Below are 19,920 nucleotides of genomic sequence, written 5' to 3'. Positions count from 1 at the left end.
CCCAGGACCCTCCCTAGCCACACCCATCAGTAAATGTTGCAGGAAGACCTCTGAAGTCCCCAAGCAAAGTGCTTCAAAAGCCACAGGACTGTCTGCCAGTCACATGGCCAAACCTACTGGGAGCAGGCAGGCTAGGTAAATAGAAGTCACTTTTCTACACTGAACCAGGTGTGGCCCTCCATTTCTGAACCTCCAGGGGAGACTCTGAAGCTTTGTGTCACAAGCCTGTGGCTGCTTACGCTCCCCAGAGGTTACCAGGCAAGGTTTGGAGTCCCACAATTCACGGAGTCCCACCTGCACCCAACTCAAGACACCCTTGGCCAGGCCCCCGAGGCTACCTACCGCTTTCCTCAAAAGGGCTCCCATCCCAGCACAGAGAGCAGCCCTGGGAAGGTGGCCAGGGGCTGGGGAGCTGCATTCTCTCCGGCGTTTGGCAGCCCAGCGGTTAACAAGCTCTGGCTGGGCAAGCAACAACTGCCACCAACAACCTCGGGAATTAAAGCGCCCGCTGCCTCCTGCTGAAACCTCTTCAATAAACGTCCTATTCAGAACCAGTTCCGCGTGTGGGTCATACTTGCTGCATTTCTCTCATTCCTGATTGCTGGGGGGCCTAACCATGAAAATGTAGCTTCCCAGCACAACGTAGCACGCCCCAGAAGGGATGAGGACCCAGGCCACAGCCCCAGGAGGTAAGCACCTTGCAGCTGAGGACCACAAATATCTCCAGAGATTAAGCACTTGGGGTCCGAAGTGCAGGAGGTCAAACCCTGAAGACTCAAACAAAGCCAGATCAGTCAACAGCACAACAATACTCCATTTATGGGACACCTTCCCCCACTCGGGCCCTCTAAGCCTGAGGCTTTTAACCCTTCCGTCCTCAAGGCTGCAAGTCAGAGGGTGGGACAGGTGGACAGCAAAATTACCCCTGCTTTTCTGGTCAGGAAAACTGAGGCACAAGCTGTTCCCAGAGAGCAAACTAAAATCTCAGGCAACCTTTTACGAGGGTGTAATGTACCAGCCACAGCTCTGACACATCTGACACATTCGCTATGTAGTTTCTCAATACTCCCCCACTCAAGGCCACGCAGCTAGGGAAGTGGGAAGACAGGGTTTGCTGGAATCCAGGATCCCTGAGCAATTCATTCACAAGCAACACACACCTCCCCCTCCTCACACACAGGACCCAGGAGACTCGATGGAGCCTGAGAGGAATCCACACTCCCTCATGGGATACCTCCTTTTTAAAAGTTAACATTTTTCCTGGGAAAAAGTTCCCACACAGGGTGATAACCTCAGAAAGAGGCCCAAACAGAGTCATCTGGGAACCCATAACTCACCCATTGATGCTTCCAGAAAGAAATCGCTTGTGAGACCAGCAGAAGACACCCGGGGGCAAACTCACAGTGGTGGTCTTCTGCCCACACACTCCAGAGGTTGTAGGGCACACAGCACTCGGTGAGGCAGAAGAATTCCGAACTGCTTCTGTGAGTGTCCGGACAATATACCCCGCTTACAACCTCAGACGGCAAGTCTGGGGTTTCCAGAGGTTTGCCCTTAGTGTTCTCCAGGTCTTGCTAATTGTGCTGGCAGCTGTGTGAGGACTTGCCAGAAGAAGGCTGCAGTAAATAAGTGTGTAGGTGATGTGGACACAGATGGTACTTTGTGGGTGACTGTGTTGAGGAAAGAGGTGTCCTCCTGGCAGAGGCACTGATGTAGGCTTGGGAATCGGGGAACAGGGGTACAGCTCACCTGCCCACTGCCTGGCCGTAGCTGGTACTACAGAACCAAAGCTGAAATAACTTCCCGGTGGTGAATGCTTACCAGGTATGTGTGAGGCCTAGGAACCAGTCCATGTCCCCATCCCCCCAATGCACACCACCCAGGAAAGGCAGAGGATCACTCAAGTTTGATCATAAGCTAGGTGCTGGGGACATAACAACCAGCATGAATGAGATTGCTGCTTCTCACTGAACTTAGGTGACAGCAGGGAAGACGGCCACACCAGTAAATAAACAGTATATTTCAGGATAGTGCTAGATGCCATGCAGAAGAAGAAAAAAAGAGGAAAAATGGTGTGCAAGGGGGATGGAATCTTTGTTAGGTAGAAGAGGGCAGGGTTGAGATGCCCAGGAGGTGAGACATACACTGTAAAACGCAGGCCAACAGCCAAAGCCTTCCAACCTTCTCTACCCCACCTCCTCCTCCACATCCACCTCCATCCACGGCAAGCCCAGACCTACGCATCGCAAGGAAGCACAGATTTACAAAATGTCTTGCTTTGAAGCACCCCATGAAGAGAAAAAGCTCAAAGCAAAAAATTGCAAGAGGCCAGCGAGATGACGCATGCATTTTTCTGCCAAACCTGTTGACCTGAGCTTATCTCTGGGACCCACATAGTTCCAGAAGAACCAACTCCCAGAGGTAATGTTCTGACCTCCACATGCAGGCCACAGCATGAGCATACCCCAACACACACACACACACACACACACACACACACACACACACACACACACACAAAATCCTTAAAAAATAATGAGATCTGTTCCTATACAATAATAGTAATGATGATGATGATGGTGGTGGTGGTGGTGGTGATGATGATGATGATGAAAAATCTGAAAATAATTAAGAAGACAACCCAGAGAGAGACCTGAGACGGCTCAGCAGGTAAATCACTTGCCGCTGTACGCCCCAGAGCATTTATGTTCAGTACCCTGCACCCTACAGTGGAAGGAGTAAACTGCAGATCGTCCTCTGGTCTTAGGCACACCGAATAATAAATAAATTAATAAATAGTTCTCTCTAGATTTATTAATGTATGTGCTTTATGTGTATGGTGCTGTATCTACATGTATGCACACTAGAAGAGGACATAGGATCCCACAGGACTAGTGTGAGCTGTCATGTAAGTGTGGGGATTTACCTCAGGACCTCTGGAAGAGCAGCCGGGCTCTTAACCCCTAAGCCAACTTTCCAGTTCCATAAATAAATGGGTTTTTTTGGGGGGGGCGTTGGTTTGGTTTTTTTTTGGTTTTTTTTTTTTTTTTTGGTTTTTTTTAAGGCAAGCAAGAAAGGCTAGGTATGGGTGCACACCTTTGAAAAATCCCTGAGTTCAATGCCATCTTGATCCACATAGTAAGTTCTAGGGCAGCCAGAGCTATGTGGAGAGATCCTGTCTCAAAAATAAATAATAAAAATACAAAAAAGAAAAAGAAAAAAAAAAGCACAAGACTGCTATACTAATAGAAACTAAGATACTGTTGAAAGAAATGAAGGATCGTCAAATGAACAGATAGTCATTCCGAGTCTATCCATATTGAGCATTTAGCACTGTTTAAAATGGCAATCCTCCTGTCTGGCAACTCCTGTGTGTGTAGATTTAGCTCTCCCTGTCCCTGCCCGCCTCGAAAGCAGCAGCGTCAGGACTGCAACAGTGCAGTCCTCTGCACTCCCATAAGAACACACAGCCTCTCGAGAGTACAGAACTGAGAGCACAGAAATAAAACCACCTTTAGAGTCAGTGAATCTCTAGGAACTTACAGGCCAGCCAGCTAGCTCATCGTGCACAGCAGTGACTACGGGACCCTTTCCCAAGCAAGGACAAAGACAGGGACCCACATCCAAGGTTGTTCTCTGACCTCCACACACTCACACACATGAACATGCATGCACACACACATATACATATACAGACACACAGAGATACACACACACACACATTTATACACAAAGACTCTTTTTTTAATTAAACACAGGGGCTGGAGGGACGGCTCAGTGGTTAGAGCACCAACCGCTCTTCCAGAGGTCCTGAGTTCAAATCCCAGCAACCACATGGTGGCTCACAACCATCTGTGTTGGGCTCCGATGCCCTCTTCTGGTGTGTCTGAAGACAGCAGCAGTGTACCCACATACATATAAATAAATAAAAACATAAGTAAATCTTTAAAAAAAAAATTAAACACAGGATTACCACATGATCCAACCATCCTATTCTTAAGTAAATCATTCACATATGTCCACACAAGATGTTTATACATTATATAATCTAACATTCACAGCGGCAATATTCACTTTTTAAATGTATTTACTTATTGGCAAATGCTGGGGGCTCAAGCCCAGTGCATCTAAACAAGCATTTTACCACTGAACTATGGCCCCATCCGACAGCGTTACTCACAATACTAAACAGCTCAAACAGAAATGTCCATCAGCTGGTGGACAAGTGAGCAAAACGTAATATATGTGCATGGTGCCGAATTAGCCCGCAATAAAAAATGAATTGCTTTCTACAACAGGGAACATCTTAGGAGACCCTGATGAACTGGAAACCAGAGGTCGTGGGCAGAAAGGAGGCCAATCAGAAACAGCGTACATAAATCCATTTGCACATGTCCACAATAGGTGCCCTAGGGAAACAGGAAGTACTTCAGTGGCTACCTGGAGCTGGGAGCTGGGGAAATGAGAACTGACCGCTAATGGGAACTGGCTTTTCTGGGGGGGGGGTTAATAAAAAAAAAGATAGCAGGGGTTACACAACTCTGCAACTGTAAATATTGATAAACCAATGAACGATACACCATGCATGAGTGGCTTGTAATTTATATTTGAAATCTTTCTCAATAAAACAAGATAATAAGGAAAGAAAAACATTAAAGACAAGCCAGCGGGGAAGCAGAGACCACTCAATAAGCAGTGGGGGAAACTGGCCAGTGTTCTGGAAGAAAAATTAAATCCTCTCCATTTTACATGTTCAGGCGTGGGTTTACATACAGGGCTCCTGAAGCATTCTGTGACCATGACTGTGACCCAGAGTGAGGCTCGAGCATCAGTACATATGTTAAAGCTCTTTCGTGGACTGCCAGGGCCAAAACCCAGCAACCAGAAAGCACATTCCAGGTAAGTTTAAAATGGAAATATAACAGAGGGGAAAAAAAAAATCAGAACATTTTCCTTCCATCAGAAACAGGAGAGAGAAACAGGCCTGAAAACAGCATTCTGGATCACTAGACACCGAGACCACACAGTTCAGCATCCTCCGCAGAGCCCAGAAGCTGAACAAAGAGGCGAATTCCTGTGGGGTGTTGAGATGTCAGTTCCTCCCTGTCATTTTCTGGCCTCTAAAAACTGCCAGCTGGGGAAAAAGATGCATTAAGAAGCACTCTTGTTCAGAGAGGTAAGCACCCCCTGGGGTACCTGGCAATCAGTTTTCATAGAACTGAATTAAGTGAGGAGCCGACTGAGACCCAAGCCCCACCAGGACACCACAGAGAACAATCCACACTTGCAGTGCCAAACACTCTGGGAGAGGGAGGGCTGAGAACACAAGCTCTGGAGTCATTAGGAAGTTCAAATCCTGAGTAAGGGTATGGCTGAGGTGGGGAGCTTTCACAGCATGCAGAAGACCCTGGGCTCATTTCCAGTCCCACCCAAAAAAAAAGAAAGAAAAGAAAAGATTTTTTTTAAAGGGTAAGGGAAGTTCAAATGTTATCTTTGCTAAGTGTCAGCACAGAGACACTGGGCAACTTACCAGACCTTGAAAGGACTTGAGGAGATCTGTGAGCTCACTAGGCCACAATCAACATCTCTCATGATTCCAGCCAATCTGACTGGGAATCTTTAAAATTATGTTTTACACTTCCTTGCTTCCCTCAACCCAGCTAAGAGAGTAATTTAGCCTACTCTTCATGAGTCAGGGCCACGGCTGCTGGCCAGGCACCCATCATCCACGACCCAGGTGGAAGGAAGGTGTGTCAAGCCATTCCCTGCAAACAAATGACCCCGGGTCCTTCCGCTAGGACTGGCTTTTCCGGTGTTTCTGTTTCAGCCTGTTTTCACTGCCAACTTACCGCTCCACAGATCGTTCTCCCTTTCTGTCCAGGCTTTCTCACTTACCGCTACCCATCTACAATGAGCTCGGCCGTAAGACACAGGTTATGCAGAGATGTTAAACAGGATGGGGGGAGGGGGCTGTGGATATTTCATAGGCATTTCAACCCATCATCCTTCATGGTGATGTGCAGATGAGTAATATTGTTAGGGAGGCTGCCAACAGCTGGGAGTGGTGTTATAGGATATTATGGGACATATATTCAAATCTATAAGCACACCCTAATGTCCTCTTTTGGCCCCATTTGCATGGTGATAGACTCTGCAGCCAGCCTGGGATTATGGATATCAGAGACTCCAGGTTCCCTTACACTTTGCAAGCTGCAAAAATACCAGGCTGCCTGCATCGCTGCCTGCATCACTGCCTCACCGGTGCAGATACAAAGTGGAATCTTATATCCTGGTCTTTTACTTTGATGACAAGAATAGATCATTTGTAAATCAGGCTTGGTGGCTCACATCTGTAATCCCAGCACTTGGTGGCTATGTCCAGAAGATTGTGAGTTCAAGGCCAGACTGGAGACCAGAGAAACAAAAACAAAAAGGAACAAGAAAACTCCACTCCTAAAGTTTATTACTACAAATAAGGTAGTAAGACCCTTATTTATAATTATTGTAATCCTACCATACAACAGGTACTGGGGCTATAGCAATGACCTACATAGGGTTTGCAAGGACACCTGTTCCTCTTTCCCTACAAAAAAGATTTGTCACCTGTTGCTCAAGTCTGTGTTACACACACACGCACACAGAGAGAGAGAGAGAGAGAGAGAGAGAGAAAGAGAGAGAGAGAGAGAGAGAGAGAGAGAGAGAAAGAGAGATTGTCTCTAAAGCCTTACAGTAAAAGCTATGAGCTTTTATTTATTTTATTTTATGTATGTAAGTACCCTGTAGCTGTCTTCAGACACACCAGAAGAGGGCATCAGATCTCATTACGGATGGTTGTGAGCCACCATGTGGTTGCTGGGAATTAAACTCAGGACCTCTGGAAGAACAGTCAGCGTTCTTAACCATTGAGCCACCTCTCCAGCCCAAGTTATGAGCTTTTAAAAGCAGATTTATTTATTTTTGTCCTGTGTGTATGGCGTTCTGCCTGCATGTACACCTGTGCATCACGTGTGTGCAGTGCCTGTGGAGGCTGAAGAAGGTGTCAGATCCCATAGAACTGAAATTATGTACAGTTGTGATTCATCAAGTCAAACCCTGGTCCTCTGGAAGAACAGCCAGTGCTCTTAACCACTGAGCCACCTCTCCAGCTCCTTTTTTTTTTTAAATTTATTTAATTGTATGCTTTATGTACGTTGCTATAAGTGTGTCAGATCCCCTAGAACAAGAGTTACAGGCAGTTGTAAACTGCCATGTGAGGGCTGGGAATTAAACCTGGGTCCTCTGGAAGAGCAGTCAGTGCTCTTAACTACTGAGCCAGGTTTAGCCTTTAAAAACAAAACAAAATAAACCAGCGTGGCTACATAGAAACATTCCCTCTCAAAAATCAACAACAAAGCTAGGAGAGCCAGAGTTGGAGCTCAGCCAGTAGAGTGCTTGCCTAGCATACATGAAGCCAAGGGTTTCTATCCCCAGCACTGCATATACCAGTCTCACGGTGAGTGCCTACAATCAACACTCTGGAAACAGAGAAGGGCCTGAGGCTCAAAGTTATCCTCAGTCATATGTAGAGGTCTCATGTTAGCCTGGGCTAAAAACAAGAAAATCAATTTTAAAATATGTGAATTTTAAAGAGATTCTGGAGCCCACTTCAACTGCAAAGATACCACTGGGTTCAAAAGCAAAATACACACACACACACACACACACACACACACACACGCACGCACGCACGCACGCACACACACACACACACACACACACACACACACAGAGAGAGAGAGAGAGAGTTGCATCAGTGGGTAAAGGTACCTGTCACCACACCTGATGACTTCAGTTCAACTCCTGGGTCCTACATGGTAGTAGTAAGTTGCTCTTTGAAAACACACACATACACATGTGCATGTATATGCATACATACATGTGTACAGCACACACACACACACAAAATACACAAGAGAAAACGACTTTTAAAAGAATCTTCTTAGATTCCCGTCTCAACTCAGACTCTAGTAACAATTAGAGAAATTCCTAGGACCCTCACTATGTCTTTAACAGGGCTACATATAGCTGGCACCTTCTAGAACCTTGTCCAGTCTCTATGTTCAACTCTTGAAGCTGTTCAGCACATGGAGTAGGAGTCGTCCTAAACCTTGACACTAAATACAAGCATCCTCTCTGAATGACAGCCAAAAGCACCATCGAGATACTGCTATCCTTTAGTTTTCTCAGGCGGCAACAGCCCACCAAGTGTAGACTCCACCCATGCATTCTTCCCAGTTCCAGGGCGGGTAAGCCCACCACACTGGGACTCCTCCCGAGTGCAGCCTCTGCACCAGCCCGCCATGCCCTGTAGATCACACTTTGTACCATTCCCAGCTCTGCATGAGAACAAGAATGAGCAAAGCCCCATTCCCACCCTCAGAGAGCTTCTAAATGAAATGAAGCCAACAGAGTCAAACATGGCGGCACAAATCTCAGCGCTTGGAAGCAAAAACAAGTAGATCACACTGCAAGTGTAAGGTGAAAATGGTCTGGGGGAAAAAAACAAAACAAAAAAAGAAAAAAAAAAAAAAAAAAACAGAGCTCTTTGTCCAACCAAACCCTATTTCAAAGGAGGGAAGAGAAACCAGCGAATCTCAGATCCAGTTAACAAGATATCCTGGTCCCTAGATGGCTGACACCAGAAGAGCAGCTAGCAATTCTAGACCAGCTTCTTGCTGACCAAGGGCCCAGTTTTCTTCCTTTAGGATACCAACGTCACAAACGTGTTCAAGGCTACACAGGACCCTCTTCCTAATTTCCTCTGAGGCCTGATTCTATCTGGCTATATACCAACTGACAGTCTTCAAAAGTTCCTTCATCACAGGGTAGATCCGGCTACCCTGCCTGTATGCGCATGCGCCTGCAGCGGCCTTGCGGGCGTGGCCTGGCTGATGACCACTTCCCTAGGCCTGGCCCTCCACTGTGCGTCTTTCACTTCCTGAGCAGGAGGGCCCCCAGGAAACCACTGACCACAAACTTTGACAACAGCATTTTAGATTAAACTGCTCTGGAGGAGGCTGACCATTCCAGCAGAGATGGGAGGGGACAGGCCCATCACACAGTTGGGCGGAGACCGCTTGGATTTGAGTATTCCTGACCCTGAACTCTCAGAGTGCCTATAAATGTCCATAATCCAGCCAGTTGCAATTCTGAGTAGAGATTTTTTTAAAGCTCAGGAAAGAGAAGCCGGCCTGGACAACACAGCAAGACTCTACAAATTTCTGCACCAACCAAATGGCTCAGTGGTCACCACCAAGCCTGATGGCCTAAGTTTGATCCTCAGGAGCCCCCTTGGGAAAAGGACTCCCACAAGCTGACCCACATTTTTAACTCATTCTGGTCCCTGGTGAATGAGATGTTATCAAAAGTCTTTGCAGGGTTCCTCGGAACCTCTATTAGACTCTTCCTGAACAGCCTGCTGGCCCTGTACCCCTCTCCCCTCATGCCCTTAGCCCTTATTCTCAATATGTTCCCCATCCCCATCCCCACCTAGTAAAACAAAGCCACATGGAGGATGAAGGTGAAGACAGTGGACGACACCAAGGTGTGATTCACCAACTGACTGGAAGCAGGGGGAATTCCAAAGCCAGGCAGGCCAGAGCTGCCCTAGGCTACCCTTCCTATCTGAGGGACAGTGACCGGCACATGCATCCCCAGCCAACTGCACTCCAGGGTAGCTTAGAGAGGTTCCCTCACTCCTCGACCAGAAGCCTTCCAGTGGCCCTCCTTTTGATTTCCCTGCTCCTTCACAATACTTCAAATGCTTCTCATCCAGAGTCCCAGCTAGCACTGGCTGGAAACATTGCTGCTGCCTCTGTAGAATTTGGTGGGAGAAATAAATACTGTGCTCTGTAGGGCTTGCTAAGCACTGCAGATGCGTTATCTCTCTGTTCACTCTCACAATGCGGCATGCGGGCGGCTGGATGACGAACTCCACTGTACAGGTGAGAAACAGACCTAAAGGAGTTTAGTCAACACAGGGCTGCAGGGCTGGGAAGTTGTCAGGTTGGAGATTTAAACCTGGGTCTGTGCTACTCCAAACCCTGATCCTAAATGTCACATTGGGATGCTGACCTGGGTTTCAAGGGATAGCCATCCGGAGCTCATGGTCAACTCCAAAGTCCCTTCCTTAGAGGACAGCTGTCACCTCCTCCCTTCCTCAGCAATTCACATTGACCTTCCCTGGCATACCTTCCTGTAACTTTAAACGCCCTTTCCATGATCCATTTCGTTTTCTGCTCATTTCCCCTCAAGTAGAATTCTGCTCCACCAGGTCAACAATTGCTAAAAACCTCATTTCAGTCACTTCCAGGCCCCTACCCCACCCCCGATGCCCAGTAACCATAGATAGAAGATGCTAAATAAAAATGGATGAATAATAGATCTAAGATGCGTGGATATAGGAAGGAGGGAAAGATGAGAAAAGAGACCCAGTGTGTACTGGGGAGCATTGGAGGCCCCAGGATAAGCCTCCAGGTCTGTCGGACCCAGGACTCCAGAAGAGCTTCCTACTGTAGTAATGCCAAACCATGTCCTGACTCTAGAAACTGGGGAGGGAGGGTAATGAGTAGGGAGGGCTACAGCACTCGAACAAAGGCCTGTGGACACGCAGCTGGCCAGAGAAGCAGGACAGGACAGTAGCCAGGGCCAGAGAACAGCCTGGGATGGCTGGACTGAAGTCAGCCCTCCGTGCAGCTGCAAAGACAACACCTCCCATCACCACAGTCCTCTCCACCCACAACACAACAGAGAGCAGCTTCACAGTTAACCCTTCAGGGCCCGTGGCGGCCTGTGGCAACCTCTCAGTCTCAGGACCAGAGCCTGTACAGGGTTGTGAGTGGGTGGGAGTGGCAGGCCTTACATCTGGGACCCACACCTTCCCCCATTCCCCCTTCAGGTCTGGTCATCTCTCAGGCCATGACCTTTGGCCTGTTCTAGTGTAAACACGGTGACCCTGAGATAGCAGTGGGTTTGGTAAAGCCAATGTTTACTCTGGGACTAAGATATTACAAGCCAGAGAGTAAACTGCTACAATTAGCTCCTGGTGTCCACCATGTCCTGTGTCGCACATGGGGCATATCCAGCAAACACTTAAGGGCCCCTTGCAACCACTACACAACACACAGCTCTTTTTTTTTTTTTTTTTTTTTTTTTTGGATAGGAGTTTATGGAAAACTCAAACAGGCACTTTTTGTTGTTGTTACCACAACCCCTATAAAGAAAAACAAGTACTCTGTATAGAACCGGGGTCAGAAATGGTAAGTGAGTTGGGAAGAGGGCAAGATCTGGGTTCAGGACAATCCTGTAGGAAAAAAAAAAAACCTCAGACCCAGTCAATCTTTGATGTGGCGCAATAGGGCCAGCATTAAACCTCTAGCAAAAAAAAAAAAAAAAATCCTGTCCAGTGGTCTTCCCAACTCTCCTAGCCAGGCTACCTCTGATAAAAGTCAACAGAAACGCCCCAAGGCCGCTCTAAAACACTGACCACCCTTATCAGCCCAGACTAAGTGGAGGGGTGAAAGGAGGCCCTGTTTCATTCCTGATTCCCAACACTATGTGGGAAAAGTCCAGAAAGGGGGCCAGCAGAAGCAAGCAGGCCTTGTTAGGAGTATGTCTACAAATGAGAGACGGGGTCTGTGAGCCATGCAGTGAGCTGTAAAGGAATAGCAGTAGCACCACAGTTAGGCACGAGATTCCAGTTTAGCAGAGAGACTGGAAAGGAACTCTTGGGAAGGCCAGGCACAGCACTGGACTGCCTCTCAGGCTGCCATTATACTCCACACTAATTATTTCTGAAGGTTAATTGTGACTGGAATGCATTCTTGACCAGGCACAGCTTTGGAACCCCAAGACTAGGGTTCTCTGTAAAGTGCTCCGGTGGTGATCGGTTGCTGGGGGGTTGGGGGTGAGAGTGGGGGATCAGCGACCTTAACAGCCCTTAATCTACCAAGAGTTTAGTGACTCTAGGTGATACTCTAACACAACTTTTAGCACCACCTCTCAAAGCCGCTTTTCTCCACCCTCCAACCACCACGCCGCTTGCTCTGTTTTTTTTTTTTTTTCCTCCCCTTTGTTTTCAAAAGTAGCTCCAGAATAAAACGTTGCCACGAAGGAGCATCTTGAACAAGTGAAGCTTGCAAGCCTTTTGGCTTCCCAAATCGAAGAACTGAGAGAGGGGTGCAAATGGCCAAACCAGATGGAGGGGAGGGGAGGCTGTTAGGAGCAGCATGAAGGGGTTCTAAGTTTGCAGCTTCTGTACACTCGGCTTCTGACACCCACTCTAATCCGCCTGGACAGGCAGCTGAGATTCCCAGAAGCACGGTGTGGCATCAACCCGGAACAGGCTGAGTGCCTGCGCACTCCAGGGCTGGCGGGACCAGAGGCGAGTCCTTCTAGAAGGGACCACAGACTCAGGCAAGCACGAGCTCACGGGCGTCAGTAAACACAAGAGGTGGCGGGAACGTCGAGAGCTGCCCGGATTTCAAACTCTGTAAAGCTTATGCTGCTTTGGTTTCCGGGGTGGGGATAAAAAATGACTCCCCTTACGACCTTCCCGCGCGCTCCAACCTCCTCTGAGTGCGTCCGAAGCAGCCCAGGGCCAGTTCCTCATCCCACAGAGGGCTAGCCTGGGGTCCCCGCAGAGCGCCGCCACTCAGCCAAACGAGCACGGGCAAAGGGAGAGGAGACACTCACCAAGCCGTGGCCGCCCCGCCGGCTCGCGACGCGCCAGGCGCGCGGGGCTGCCCAGGTGGCGCGGCGAAGCGGGTTGGAATTTGAAAGTCGCTCTCGGAAGCCGCAGTAGCCGCCGGCTGCTCCCGCCCACGGCTGGCCGCCCCGGGGTCCCAGCCTCCGCCCGCTGCGAGCACCCAAACTCCGGGGGACCCCCGGAATGCGCACGGTTCCCCAGCACACGGCAGGAAGTTGCGGCCGAACCAGGTCCAGGCTGCGGCGGGAGGAGGGAAGGAGGGAGCAAGCCAGGGAGGGGCGGACCAGGAATGTTTCCAGTGGGTGGAGACTGCGCTCGCGGCTGAGATCCAGCAATTGGCGGCTCTGGGGGGACCGGGGAACCTTCGCGGCGGAGCGAGCAGGCTGGGTCTCGGGTTGTAGGCAGCAGCCGCCGTGGCTAATGATTAACCCGCGTGGCCCGGCGTGTGGGTCCCTTGCCACCTGGAACTCTAGGATCCCAAGACGCACGTGGATGGTTACTCTAGTGTCACCGCCCTGATCTCACGCCGAGAGGGCAGTCAAAACCTCTAGACTGGGTTCCTTCCGACTAGAGAGGACTCCGAGCCCAGACCCCTAGACTTCCCGGGAGAAGCACTGGTCTAGATAGCAAGGACGTCCTAGTCCTGCTGGAACAGGTCACCACGACCGCTGAGTCAGAAAGGCACGTCTCGAATTCCTCACCGAAACTAGGGCTCGGTGGCTCTTTACAGTTGTAAAATCTTACCTTCTAACGAGAAAGAGATAAGCGCATAACTTGGGGCGGGGTGGGGCGCTCAGCGGGACTGTTGGTGAGAAAAACAGATTGAGGAACCTGAAAGGCTGTGGACCCCATTTTGGCTATCAACAAAAGGCATGCACTGGGAAATTAGGAGATGAGAAAATTGGGGGGTGGGAGGGAAGTGGTGTATCACAAGAACTTAGACTACAGACAAATTAAGATTTGGTTTGGCTTTTTTTTTTTTTTTCTTGGAAGCAGGATTTCAATTAGCTGAGACTGGCGGGGGTCGGGGGAGGGCGCTGTGATCTTGAGCGTAATGATTCTTCAGCCTCTATCTCCCGAATGTTGGGATTACTGATGTGCACCACCTCGTCCTAATCATTGTTTTTATTTTTTTGATTTGAGACAGGCCCACACTTTGTAGCCCAAGTTAGCCCAGAACTCTGGGTGATCCTCCGGAATGCTGGAATTATAGGTGTGCGCGCTACTACACCTCACTAAGCCTAAATCTTTCGTTGGTAAAGATCTGAGGGGAAGTAGTGGTAGATGTTGTCAGAAGAAGTAGTAAAAATCCTAAATGGCTTATAAAATCCCCTCCTCCACCAGTACCCTTTAAAAAAAAAAAAAAAAAAAAAGCTGCTCCGAGGAAAAACAAGCACCTAGTGATTTACGGGAGGGGCGGGGCAGAGCGGAGAGGAAATGGCTTTCAGGTGACTTTGAAACGGGATCCCTGGGAAGGGTAAAGATTAAAGCAGTCCTTGCTCCTGACTGCGGGAGACGTCTCTCCTGGAGGGCCAAAAAATAAGGCCCACATAACTTAGTCCGCAGGTAAGGCCTGAAGAGCGGCAGGCCGGAGGACAGCACCGGTGAGAACTGAGATTACCGGGAAGAGACGGGAGAGATAAAACTACTGGGTGGGATGAGCAGGAGATAAGTCCCACTCCTTCCCACCTTTACTTTCTGGGTTTCTGGTTTCTTCTTTAATCTGTTAAATCTTAACAGTTCTTTCCTACTGATCTTAAACTCTCAACTTCCAAAGATATCCCCCCCGAAGCCCCACCCCGAGACTTAAACTTTTGAATGCACACCTCACTCCTTAGCCAGGAAAGAGAAAAAAAAAAAAAAAAAAAAAAGAAGAAGAAGATGTGGATGATAGTTTAGGGAATGGCTACCAAGTGCATGGCACGTTATAACCACTTAGGCAGGAATACACTTAACTCCACTTTGTAGGAAGAATACTGAGGATCTGGGGATGGAGCAGTCTGGCCAAGATCCATCACCTCAAGGTGTAGTCTGAGGGGGCGACACTGGAGTGTTTACTGTGTCAGCCTTTGAGAGTTTTACAAGAACAGTTGTGGTTACAGAAGGAGAAACTGAGGTTTGGTCATACAGCTGGTGGGTGGTAGCCCTGGGAGTCTACTCACAGGGAAAACTACACTTAGCCAGCCAGCTTTCTCCACTTCCTTCTAGACACTTATGTTAGAGTCCATCCTGAACGTGATTCCAAAGTTGTTTCTAATTGCTTTAATTCATGTGCCCGTTTCCTGAAAAGATTGTAATCTCACTGTGAAGAACTTGATAGGAAGCATTCGATGAGGCAGTGCTGAAGCCAGATGAAACAACCGAGGGTTTCTGAAAAGTCAGATCCTGCCTCCAAGAGTCAGTGTCTGGACCAGGGTCTCAAGCTGCTGCCCCCTCTCACCTTGGAGCCTTTCTGCCTTCCCACCAGTTCTTGCTTCAGCGAGCGGCCTCACCCTGCTATTAAATCATTTATTATTATAATAACACCCTGAGTCTCAGTAATGCCTTTAATCTGAGGTCTCAGAGTGTCTAACAAATACAAATTAATTCATCTTCACAGCCCCTCCACTTGGAAGGGAGAATGGAGGTGTTCTCCCTAGTTTATGGGGGAGAAAACCAAACAACCAGAGTCAAGATGACTCACGGGAACCAACGCAGGGTTTCTCATGCCTTCCCTCCTGAAAGCCTGCTACCAACCCTTGCATGAAAGTTTCAAATCCCAGACACCAAGGCCATTGAGTTTTCACAATAAAGGACATTTCCAAATTGTCATTTCAGCTGCTCTATTGTGAACTTCAGGAAAGGGAGGGATGTAAACTCAGAAGATAGATCCCCTGGGGCTGTATTCCTGGCTTTGAGTAGGAGCCTTGGCTTGTTGCTGCCGACCGGACCTCATTCCCAAACATGGAAGAAATCCTTCTCAAAGGAGACCCTGTTACACTCTGAAATCTCTGTACTTTCAGGGTTGCAAGTTTTGTTTTAGCAGAACCTAGCGTGAACAGGGCTCTGAGTTTGAAGCCCAGCACCACAAAAAAACAAGCAAGAAAGTGTGTCACACACAACAAAAGGAAATAAACTTCACAGTATCAAACTTTTCTGTATTAAAAGAGCGACTCTCTAGGGCTTGCAGCTCTGTGGTGGGTTGCTTCTGTAACATGTATGAGGTTCTGTAACTAGGACTGAAAAAAAATTTGCCAGGCATGTTAGTCCTGGCAGTCAGGACCACATAATGACCTAGGGTATAAGATAGAGACTTTGTCTTTAAAAAAAGGAAAGGGGTTGGGGATTTAGCTCAGTGGTAGAGCGCTTGCCTAGCAAGTGCAAGGCCCTGGGTTCAGTCCCCAGCTCCGGAAAAAAAAGAAAAAAAAAAAAAAAAAGGAAAGAAGCCAGGTATGCTAATGTGTACATACATTTTTTTTTCTTTTTTTCGGAGCTGGGGACCGAACCCAGGGCCTTGCGGTTGCTAGGCAAGCGCTCCATTAAACCCAGCACTCCAGAGGCAGAAACAAACTGATGATCTCTTGAGGTCACGGCCAGCCTGGTCTACATAGTGAGTTCCAGGATAGCCTAGACTACATAGTAAGACTGGGGGGCAGTAGGGGGTGGGGAGAATGGGAGAAATGTACTGTAACACACACACACACACACACACACACACACACACACACACACAAGCTCTACAATAAAAAGACAACCCATCTTTAAATGTGTAAAGGATCTAAATAGACATCTCCTCAAGAAGCTATATAAATGGACACCAAACACAAACCTACAGCTTTATCAGAGGATATGCAAATAAAAACCACAAGAACCCCGCTGCATCTGAAGCCTGTAACAGGCAGCATGTGACCATGAGTGTTCATAAGGACTGGGAGAAACTGCAACCCTCTCACACAGGTGCTGTGCCTGCTTTGCAGAACAGTCTGGCCATTCTTCAAAGATTAAGCATAGATTTGCCTTATGACCCACAATTCCAGTCCCAGGAATGTACCTGGGAGAAATGAGCACACCTGTCCACACACCACTGTGGACATTAACACTCAGAGCCTCGAGTTGTTCGTAGCAGACCCACAATAGAAACTCAAATAGCCATCCACTGCTGATAGAGAGAATGCCACGCATAGAACGACGTCTCCATTCACAGGTGAGCTTGAAAGCCTACTGCTGAGAAATCAATCACAAAGAACTGAATATTCTATAACTCCATTTATACGAACTGTCCAGAATGGGGTTGGAGGAAGGAGGAAGAGCTGCTATCCAGTTCAGAACTCTAAAATACAGTGACAACTGCACTGGTTATTCTTAACTGCTGAGTTCGGGTTTTGTGTTGGAAATTATACCCATGCTAAACATGGGTTCTCTCACTGAGTTACACAATAGCCAGACTGTACATTTTAACTACAGTTTAAACAGATGGCTCAGGCTGGGTTTTGACAGGGAAGGAAGTGTTTTGTTCTTACCATTGTTTATTTGTGCTGGGACTTGAACCCATAGACTCATGTCTACTAGGCAAGTATTCTACTGAGCTACATGCCTGGCCCTTTTGCTTTGTTTATTTTTTATTTTGAGATAGTCTTATTAACTTGCCCAGGCCACTCTTGCACTTACTTTATAGCTCTCAGACAAGCCGTGGGGCGGTGATCCTCCTGCCTCAACTCTCTGAGTACCTGGTATTACAGACCTATGACGCCAGACCCAGCTCCACTCTGCTCTGGAAATTCTGGGCTTAAATAATGCTCTTGCTTCCAGCATCTTTTATGAGTAGCTGCCTCAGTCTGCGTATTAGTCAGGGTTCTCTAGAGTAACAGTTTATGGAATGGATCTCATAAAGAGAAAGAGGGTTATTAGAATGACTTACAGGCTTCCGTAAACCGAAAGTCCAAATATCCAGTAGTTGTTCAGTCCACAGGCTGGATATGTCAGCTGGATCTGCAGTATACGCTGGAATCCCGAAGAAGGAGGCTCTAACGCCAGTGAAGAAATGGACTTGCCAGCAAGAGCGAGGGCGCACAGGCAAAGAGCAAGCTTCCTTCCATGCCCTCCTACAGGGTTCCATCAGAAGCCGGATTAGATAATCCTTCCCCAGGTCAAAACACCTGGATTAAAGGCTTGTCTTCCTACTTCAAAGATCCAGATTAGAAGAGGGTCTTCTTACTTCAAATTAAGCAAATGTCACTCCCAGGTGTCTCCTCCATTTTTGGAGTTTGGTTATAGCCAAGTTGACAGCCAAGACTAGTTAACAGTTTCCCTAGTGAGTGGTGAGACCAAAAGCGTACACCACCACCTTCATCTGAATTGTGCCTTTTGATCAGTAAAGCGAGGACAAAAGAGATGCCTCAGTGGTTGAGAGTGTTGGCTCCTCTTCCTAGAGGACCTAAATTTGATTCCCAGCATCCACATGGCAGGTCATAACCACCTGTAACTCCAGTTCCGGGGGATCTGATGTCCTCTTCCGGCCTCTATGGTCACCAGGCATACATGTGTTACCCAAGCATTCATGTAAGCACAGCACCCATACACATAAAATAAATACCATCAGGATTATTATTATTATTGTAAAACTTTATGATATATGAGTTTGAGACTAGTTGGGGCTATTGAGAGAGACCATGTCTCAAACAAACAAACCAACCAAACTCTGTCACTGTATCAGCATCTTTTTTTTTTTCAAGACTGAGGAATGACTCAGCTTAACTGGAGCTGGAGTTACAAATGATTGTAAGGCACCATGTGGGTGCTGAGAATCGAACCCAGGCCTCAGCAAGAACAGCAAGTGCTCTAAACCACTGAGTCATTCCCCAGGCCACTGTATCAGCATCTTAGGATGCTCAGCAAGTAAGGGAAGGGCGGACTCAATTCTGCATTTCAGCAGAGAATGCTATATGAAATTATAGACATCATAATTCAGTGCTTTAGAACACTCAATAATTCAAAGCTTTGTGGCCCCAAGCTTCTCCCAAAACCACTGAGATGGAGGGTTTATAATTAACTCTTGGAGAGGGTTATGGCAGGGGGTAGGGGTGGGGTGGGGGTGTCCCTCCTTGAAATTCTTTATTGATAGCTTCCTGTGTTCTTGGTGTCAGAAAAATGTGACATCAGAAAGAGGAAGAGGCCGTGGGGGAAGGGAATGACTGCCCCGTGCACAGCTCACTGCCACCCCACAGGCAGTCTAAAGGAAATGAGCCGTTGTTTGACTTTGTGTCTGCAACAGAAGCATTTGCCAATCACTTGTGGTTTTTCAAGAAGCAGGGAGGCCGTGTGAACCATTTCTGGAGATCTCTTATACTCACCTTTCTTATCAGCGGATAAAAGGGCCTGGTTGGCACTCACAACAACCCTTTGAGGCATTGGATTTGCCTGTTCATTCGATGACTGTCTGGCCTGTGGGCTGCTCTTCTGTCCGCGAGACTGTGCGTAGAGAAACAAGCTGTACACTGCTCCATACCAAAGTGAAAAGCCATCTGGAGCAGACCTACTGGGTGAAATGGTATTTTGAGTTGTTTGGAGGACTTCTAGATCCTTTTGTACGAGAGGTTTTTCAGGCATGGGGTTCATAAGAGTTGCTGGAAATTTTTTAATTCAGGGCTGATGTAGACCTTCATTCTTTTTGCCGTCTTGTGGGTGTCTGATAGGACTCATGTAGCCAAGGCTGGCCTTGAACCCCTGATCCTCCCTCACCCACCTTCTGAAAGCTGGGATTATCAGCATGCATATCACACACAGCTTTAACGTTTATATTCTTGGGGTGTTCGTTTGGTTTGGTTTTTGAGACAAAGTCTCTGTGTGGTTCTGGCTGGCCTGTATTCTCTATACAGGCCAAGCTGACCTCAGAGTCATAGATCCACCTGCCTTTGTCTCCTGAATGCTGAGGATAAGGTGTATGCCACCATGCCTAGCATGGTATGTGCATTCATATATATATATATATATATATATATATATATATATATATATATATGTATATGTATATGTATGTATATATGTATATGTATGTATATGTATATATACATATATAAATGAATGAACCTTTATATAAATTTTATATTATATTTATATATATATAATTTTTAAAAACTATGTGTGCGTTTGCACAGGGGTACGTACATGTGAATGCGGGCACCTGCAGAAGCCAGAAG

At 47.6% G+C, this 19,920-nt stretch overlaps 1 protein-coding gene across 13 annotated transcripts in view; it reads right to left on the bottom strand.

Moving 5' to 3' along the window:
• Positions 1 to 13,348, bottom strand: part of Plekhg3 (pleckstrin homology and RhoGEF domain containing G3) — a 43,156-nt gene extending 29,808 nt beyond the window's left edge. For 3 of the 13 annotated variants that reach the window (XM_017594465.3, XM_017594464.3, XM_017594471.3), the window contains exon 1: positions 343 to 12,655. In XM_017594465.3, coding sequence (XP_017449954.1) covers positions 343 to 366 — 24 coding nt within the window. In that variant the 5' untranslated portion in view covers positions 367 to 12,655. Of the gene's footprint in view, positions 1 to 342; positions 12,657 to 12,732 lie in introns of those variants that run through there. The other 10 variants (XM_063262762.1, XM_063262765.1, XM_063262763.1 and 7 more) reach the window with 8 other exon arrangements.
• Positions 13,349 to 19,920: the final 6,572 nt, after the last annotated feature.

Source organism: Rattus norvegicus, chromosome 6 (assembly GCF_036323735.1).
Source record: "Rattus norvegicus strain BN/NHsdMcwi chromosome 6, GRCr8, whole genome shotgun sequence".
Lineage (NCBI taxonomy): Eukaryota > Metazoa > Chordata > Mammalia > Rodentia > Muridae > Rattus > Rattus norvegicus.
The sequence above is the reverse complement of the archived record's forward strand: the minus strand, read 5'-3'. Positions and strand labels throughout refer to the sequence as shown.